This window comes from Phocoena phocoena, chromosome X (assembly GCF_963924675.1).
Source record: "Phocoena phocoena chromosome X, mPhoPho1.1, whole genome shotgun sequence".
Classification (NCBI taxonomy): Eukaryota; Metazoa; Chordata; class Mammalia; order Artiodactyla; family Phocoenidae; genus Phocoena; species Phocoena phocoena.
In genome coordinates, this window is record NC_089240.1 from 100784746 (window position 1) to 100792706 (window position 7961).

Consider the following 7961-nt stretch of genomic DNA (forward strand, 5'->3'; position numbering starts at 1 on the left):
CTCGGTAGAGGAGGGCAAGTTCAAGATATGCTCAGGTTAGAACAAGTCCATCCGTTTGGCTGGAATTTGGGATTTGTGTGAATGATTTGCTGTTAGTAAGCTTGGTTTGAAGGCCAGATCCTCTTCGCCAGAACAAAGGCTGCAGTGTCACACAGACTTGCTCTGCCACTTCCTTCGGGGTGACCTTGGGCAAATGGCCTAATCTCTTTGCAAAGCGAGGACAGTAACAATACTTAGCCCTTGAGATCCTTGGGCGGGTGATAGAATGAACATATATAAAGCATTTAGCAGAGTGGCACATAAAAAGTATTCCAAAAAATGGATTACAAATGCATAGGCTGTCATGAAGGAAAGCTCCAGCTCTTTAGGGCTGACCCCAAATATTTGAGGGCAAAGGTGGAAAAGCCTCTGATACCTTCCATCACTGTGGGACCCAGTAGAGTGGGCTGGCTTGGCCTGAGTCCCCATTCCCTCTGGCCTAGACTGTTGGAACAGTCTCCTGGCTTTCTGCCTCTGCCTCTCCCATAATCATCTTCCTAAAGACCACCTTAATCATGGCTGTATTCCTCTCTGGCTCAAGAACCTTCTATGGCTCCCCACTGCTCATGACTGAACTCCCTAACATGGGGCCGGGGTGGGGGGCGGGGAGGCAAGAACTACCATTTATTGAGAGAAGAGCCAAGAGGATGCTAATGTTAGGACTAAAAAGGTAAAATACCCTCCTCTTTTAAAAGCCTTGAAACTCGGAATTCGCGGAAATCAGCAGGTCCCTCGGGGGGAGAGCGGGATGCATCTCTGAAGAGGGTAAGGCGTTCGTGGCCGATGACTCAGATTCACCAGTACCTGCTTCTTCAAGCCAAGCTGGGAAAGGTTAAAGAGAAGAGGGCGGAGAGAGGAGTAGGGAGCCTCGGGGAAGCAGGGGAGTAGCCCTTCTCAGTTCCCTGGAAGGGCTTTTACGCCTGGACACTTTCTCGAATTTCTCTGTAGGAATCCCGGGCAGCTCCGGCGCTGAGGGAAGGGTCAAGGCCACACAAAGGGCAGTGCACGCGAACCCGAGTCACATGGGGCAGCCAAGCCGCCTCCGTGAATGCGAGGCGCGGGACAAAGACGGCTCGGGGACAAAGTGCAGGGAGACTCCTGAGGAGATAAGAGGGAAGGGCGAAGGAAGGGGCGGAGAGCGACCGCCCCGGAGCTCTAAGGACCGCGCTGCCGGAGGCCTTGGCTGGAAGCCGAACTCAGCCCGCCGCGGAGGGGGCTCCCTAGAGCCTCTTCACCCAGCAACTGCGGGGATGCTGAGAACCCGGCTGCTGGGGCAGCTGGGCTGCTCCCGTTGGCGCTCGGGGCTAGCGCGCAGCCCGCCCCCGCGTCCGCCCCACAGTTGCCCACGCCGTGCGGGAGGCGGGGCCGCCCAGCTCACCTGGCCGTTTGGGGCGGGGCCGCCCGCGACCCGGGGAAGCGGAGGTGGCGGCGGTACCCGGGGTGCAGGAAAGGGGCTCTACCCGGGGGCATGGCCGGAGCTCCCACCCCTCCAGGCCCCCCCACCGCCCGTGCCGGGGGCCCTCCCTCGGCTCGCTCGCGCTCTCCCTCCCTCTTCTCCCCTCCTTCGCTCCCTCCCTCCGAGCCCAATTGCTCAAGCCGCTTCCTTCCCCAACGCCAGCGCCAGTTCCTCTCTTGGTGGGGCCCGGGAAGGGCAGCAAACGCTAGACACTGGAACAGCCGCGGCGGCAGGACCATGGCCGAACCCCGAGGGGCCGCGAAGCCGGCACCCAAGGCCTCCTTCGCACCGACCGAGCTCAGCCTGCGGAGCGCCCCGCAGCCCCGCCCCTCGAGAGTGGACACCGTCAGCCTGGGCAGGTACCGGGGCAACGCCACCGCCTCCCGGGAGCCCCCCTTCCACGGCTCGGTGATGCCCTCGGGAACAGTCTCGGGGCGCCGGCGGGGAGCGCTGCGGGAGCTGCTGGGGCTGCAGGGGGCGGCTCCTGCCGGGTGGCTGTCGGAGGAGCGCCCCGAGGAGCAGTCCCCGGGCGGGCCGAACGCACCGAGCGGTAGCAGGCTATGCCTGGAGCCCAGGGAGCACGCGTGGATACTGGCGGCCGCTGAGGGCCGCTTTGAGGCGCTGCAGGAGCTGCTGGAGGTCGAGCCGGGGCTGCTCCTGCGGGGCGACCCGATCACGGGCTACACGGTGCTGCACTGGCTGGCCAAGCACGGGCGCCACGAGGAACTCATCCTGGTGCACGACTTCGCCCAGCGCAGGGGGCTGCGGCTCGACGTGAGCGCCCCGGGTAGCGGCGGCCTCACGCCCCTCCACCTGGCGGCCCTGCAGGGTCACGATATGGTCGTCAAGGTGCTGGTGGGCGCCTTGGGGGCAGACCCCACGCGCCGCGACCACAGCGGCCACCGGGCCTGTCACTACCTGCGGCCCGACGCGCCCTGGAGCCTGCGGGAGCTGTCGGGGGCCGAGGACTGGGAGACGGCGGGCGGCAGCGAGCGTAACAACGCCAACAACAACAGCAGCGGCGGCGGCGCCGCGTGTACGCCGAGACGCGCCCCCAGCGCAGTGGGCGCGCCGGTCGTGGAGACAACGGCTAGAGCGGCGGCGGCGCCCGCCAAGGGGAAGGACTCCGTGGGCAGACGGGTGGCGCAAATTCAAGGCCTTCTCCGCCATATGTTCCCCTTCTTCCAGGACCGTTGAAGGAGACGGAGACTGGAGAGCGTGGAGGGACCAAGACGCTGCGGCGGGGCCGTGGTCCCGGGTGGTCCCTGGCGGTCCCGGGTGGTCCCTGGAGGTCCCGGGTCCCACCAAAGGGGCGGCGCCTCGGACGCAGCCCGGGCCGCAGCCGTGGGCGCTGGTCCTGCAGGGAGCAGATCACCTCGGGGTCCGTCTCAGGCACCTGTCTCGGGAGCACAGACACCGGCCAGGAGACGCGGGGACCAGGGCACGCCTAACCGAGGGAGACCAAGGACCAAGCCTTCCTGGCGCCGAATCCCCCAGCTACAGGATTGAGTTAGGAGCAGAAGCGTGGTCCTGCTTGGGAGAGGGAAAGTTAGCTTCCAGTAGACATTTCTGGGCAGGTGGAAGCTCTGGGTTTATTAGGAAACATTTGCTAGAAGAATGAGTTAAGATTGTAAACCACTGACGCAGAGGAAGCGCCCAACTGCAGGCCTGACTCGGCTGTTAACGGGTCACTTTGTGAGGGCAGGCTCAGCCCCTGTCAACCTGCTCCTGAGACAACCAGGCCTTACCCATACGGTTTAGTTTCTAATGTATCACGAATGACTTCTTAAGCATATTAAAGTGGCATATGTTTTCCTTTCACATTACAAAGCTGTCCTTTGAATGACTTTTTTTTTTTCCATCAACCACCTCTTCCCTGTGTTTGCAGGGAAGAGGTCACCAACCCACGGCTGCGAGCTAGTGATCCGGAACAGTCTCTGGATGTCATTTGCACAGCAAGTGGCCACGGTGTGCACCAAAGGAGCTACTTTCCCCTTGGCTCTGAGTAGAGACACACAGTTTACCTGTCTCCTGGGCTCTTTAGCATCTAGGTCTGGCCTCTTGCACAAGTCCCATCCCAGAGGAGTTGTCTGCAGGGAGCAGAGGGGAGGTAAAAGGAAAAAGCCTCCAAATATGTATTTCTAATATTTCCTGGTGAGTCATGTAATTTACCTTGACTTCTGCCCTCCAATGAGACACACCCCCTGGCACTTTTTTCCAAGATAGGGCTTTAATCATCAGCATTGTGGGTTTCTTTTAGTTACATTTACAGGTGGGTTGATTTGAGCTGAAAGGAGGGAGAAGAAGTTGGTGGCTGGAAATCCATGCTGCTTTCGAGAACAGCGTATTTTCAAAATAGCACTGTATCCCTGGAGGGTTGGGTAGCCCTTGCAATGGACTGCTGTGTCCCCAGCCCTCCCATCCCAGTCCTCTAAGGCCAGGGAGGAACTGAGTCACAATAAAACACAGCCCAGAGACACCACCCTGAGCCCATCTGTCCAGGTTTCCATCTCTGCCTGGCGGGCCTGTTTGCCCCCTCTGTGTTCAAAACGTTCCCACCTGCCCTTAATAATGCATTAGATTCTTCCCATCCATGAAATGATCCAAATCTTTCCTATTGATTCTCAGCCTGTCCCGTGTCTCTAGGAACTATACCTTAAACATATTTACAGCGTAATGTAGCATTTCCTTTTTCTTCTTCTAAATGAACTTCTTTGGGAATTCCCCCACCATCCAGTGGTCAGGGCTCGGTGCTTTCACTGTAGGGTCCTGAGTTCAATCCCTGGTTGGGAACTAAGATCCCACAAGCCGCGCGGCAGAGCCAAAAAAAGAAAAGAAACAAAAATGAACTTCTTTGATGTTTGCAGTGGGAGGGTGAGCAGCTCCTGGCTTGTGGCATTTGGAATGGGCATCTAGCATAGCCCTCCTCCACCCCCATGCCCATTTTATAGATGCAAATTGGCTAACTGATGCAGGACTGCGATTTCTGCTCCACAACCTCTCCCGTGACAGCTGCCAAGGTGGATTGGGTTTGGTGACGGCGTCAGGGCAGGGCCTTCCTGCCACATGGCTGAGTCTGCGGACTCCCGGCTTGGAGGGAAGATTGGCATGTGCCTTCGTCCAACATTCAAAGGACACTTTTAACAGCAGTCCCCTCTTCATAGGAAAAGTTTGAACCTAAGCATTTTAACTATGAGCAGATTTGGGGACCTAAGACAAGCATCTGCCCTGCTCTTTCCAAAATGAACACCAAGTCAGCTGGAAGATTTGAAAGCGGCTTTCTGGAGTTTTTCCTGTAGTCAGCTATTCTTCCCCACAGATTTTTCTCATCATGTGATATTGCCTAGCCTACCTCCTCCATGTAAAATTGAGGTTTGGCTGCAGGGGACAAACCCCCATGCTGAAAACTCTCCATGCCTAACATCAAGCCATTGGCATTTCTGGTATGCTTTTCGAGGCAAATATGGTATGCTCACCCCAAGAGAAAGAACAAATTCCCTGAGAAACTTCTTTCCGGGGGAGCAAAACAGAGTTAAGCAGATGATGCAAATCTGCATTCTAGTGGGACAGGCAGACAAGAAAAGGAGGCAGAAGCAGGGCTCTGACAGGTAAGCATGGGGGTTGGAGTAGGGGGTGCTGCAAAGAGGGCGGGGCCTAACCCAGGCCAAAGGTGCAGGAAAGGCTTTCGTGGAGGAAGAGTACACCTGATCTGAGGCTGGAGGGGTGAGTGGGAGTCGCTCAGTGGAGACGGGAGAGCAGCGTCCTGGCAGGGTCACTGGAGTATGCACGGATGCACATAGCAAGTACCAGGAGATGTGAGTCAGCCGGTTTGAAAGGAAGGTGGGAGCTGGGGAGTAATTAACGGCAACTCTGGAGAGGTGGATAGGGGTCCAGATCACTAAGGCGCTCATAGGTCATGCTGAAAGAGGAATACAGATTTTAACCTAGAGGTAGCTGGGAGCCATAGAAGGTCTCTAAGCAGGGGAGTAACATGATGAGATTTTAGAAAAATCACTCTTCCAGTCACGTGGAGGATAGAGCCAAGTGGGGGGAAATGCATCATACAAGCAGAGCGTTTCAGGAGAAACGCTTCAAGGAAAGCCACGCTTCTGCTGGGAAGTTCAAAGCCCCCTGCGGAAGGCAGTGGCCTTCAAACTTGTTTTTTATTCTCTCTTTTGCTCAAATGGAGCTTACCTCAGAGCCCCAGGTATAAAACTAAGTGCGGAGCCGCTCACGTGAAGCTGGGTTGGGACCTCTCCCCCCCATCCCGTGCCCCTGTCTTAGACCGGCGGGGGTCGCACAGTGGCCCCGGGAGCAAAATTGCCAAAACTGCTGGCCTGGTGAAAAGTGCTCAGCCTAACCTGGGTTCCGAAACCCGCTACTGATTAGTGACCTTGAGCAAATCACTCACCTCTGAGCTGCAGTTTCCTCATCAGTAAAATGGGAACAATACAAGCTCCCTTGCATGGTTCTTCTGATGATTCGAGAAAATACATATGCAACGCCTAGCAACGCTGCAGGACACGTAGGAAATAGAAAATAACAGAGAATGTATTTATTAACAAATTTATTGAAGGATTTACTAACAAATAACTTCTTGCTTGGAAAAATTAAGGTACTCTACTTTATCTGCTAGGGTAGCCCAGGAGGGATCTTGTGGTTACCTGAATTATCCCACCTCTAAAATGTGTCCACATTGATTGCAAATTATTTTCCCTCTGTACTAGATGAGTGGCTGCTCCTCAAAGGAGATATTGGTTCCTCTGCTGATGTCTTCACAGCCTACACACTTTTACTTTAGACAAAATCGACACAAGCCGACTTACCTTGTTCTCAGCCCACAGAAGAAGTAAAAGCAGTAACTTAGTAAGTAATTGCCCACCAACTATTAAATAGGTTAGATATTATTTCCAGATAAAGTCATAAACTGGAGTCAGGGCTAAACCTGAAATCCTCTGAAGAGAATAAAAGCACACAAGTCGATCCGTCTCTTGACCCTGTTATCTGTAGAAATGCCCCCTCCCATCCCAGCCAACATACCCTGCATTCCACACCCAGCCTCTCTGTTTTCTCTCTTTCTGTTCATTTCTGTCTCCTTTCAAGATGTAACTCATGCTCTCAAGCCCGCCTCCTCCCACAGCCTAATTCCATCAGTTGTCCCTCTCCTGTATCTTGGAGCTCACCCTCAGTTTAGTTCAGTGCAATAAACGTTTGTTGAGCACCTACTAGGAGCCAGGCTCTTTGGGTGACAAACACTTCCCAGCCAAGCTTTTCTACAGGGAGGTCTCCTCCCTTAACATCTCCACTTCCTCAGCTCTTAATCACTCCTATGCATTCTGGTTTCTGCCTCTATCATCCCAGCACAGCTGCTTCCACAAAGGTCTCCCACAAAGGTCTCCCACGATGACCTCCCGTCTGCCAAATGCAAGTCCTTACCTTTGTTCACTTCTTGGCAGCACTGGCCAAAGTGGGCTACTTCCTCCTCCTTGAAACTCTCTTCTCTAATCTTCCATGACCTTCTATGGCTTTAGTTGCTGGCACTTACCAGGTTGAAGTCATGGAAAGTTCACTCTACATTCTCTCCCTAAGTCATTTCATCCCTTCCCCACTCACCCCTGCCCCCAACTCTGCTCCAGCCACACAGTCCTTGCTGTTCCTCAAAAGAGCCTTGTTCTCCTGAACTCTGGGATTCCTACATGCTGTTCCCTGTCCAGAAACACTCTTCCCTCTATTCCTTGCTCCCTTTCACCTGGCCTACTCCCACTCATCCTTCAAATGTCAGTTTAAATGTCACCTCCTTGGGGAAGTCTTCTCTGACCCTCAGGCTAGGTTAGAACTGTACCTTTTCTAATCCTTATCACACTTGAGAAGTTATTCATGCAGTTATTAGATGAATATCTCCCCTGCCCCACTAGACATAAATTCCATGAGGGCAGGAACCAAGTCCGTCTCATTCACCACCTTATCCCTAGTTCCTGGTAGATGGAAGGAGCTCAATAAATTGGCAATGGAATCACAGATTTGACCTCAAAAGCACAAGAAGCAAAAGAATAGATAAATTGGACTTCATCAAAATTAAAAACTTTGGAGCCTGAAAGGAAACTACTAAAAAAGTAAAAAGACAGCCCACAAAATGGGAGAAAATATTTGCAAACATGTATCTCATAAGGGTCTAGTATCCAGAATATATAAAGAACTCCTACAACTCAACAGCAAAAGTATAAAAAACCTGATTTAAAAACAAGCAAAGGACTTGAATAGACACTTCTCAGAAGATATGCAAATAGCCAACAAGCAGAGGAAAATGTGCTCAACCCCATTAGTTGCTAGGGAAACGCGAGTCAAATCCAGAATGAGATACCACTTCACATCCACTAGGATGACTATCGTCAAAAAGTCAGATGAGGGCTTCCCTGGTGGCGCAGTGGTTGAGAGTCCGCCTGCCGATGCAGGGGACACGGATTCA

General features: G+C 53.9%; 1 protein-coding gene across 1 annotated transcript; it reads left to right on the forward strand.

The window, feature by feature from the left end:
- Positions 1 to 1632: 1632 nt before the first annotated feature.
- On the forward strand, positions 1633 to 3319 carry SOWAHD (sosondowah ankyrin repeat domain family member D). Its single transcript, XM_065901299.1, has 2 exons — positions 1633 to 2746; positions 2787 to 3319. The coding sequence occupies exon 1, from the start codon at positions 1733 to 1735 to the stop codon at positions 2690 to 2692; it is 960 nt and encodes a 319-aa protein (XP_065757371.1). The 5' UTR covers positions 1633 to 1732; the 3' UTR covers positions 2693 to 2746; positions 2787 to 3319.
- The last annotated feature ends 4642 nt before the right edge of the window (positions 3320 to 7961 follow it).

Coding starts and splice junctions, on each gene's coding strand:
- SOWAHD (XM_065901299.1), top strand. CDS start 1,733: ATGGCCGAACCCCGAGGGGCCGCGAAGCCGGCACCCAAGGCCTCCTTC.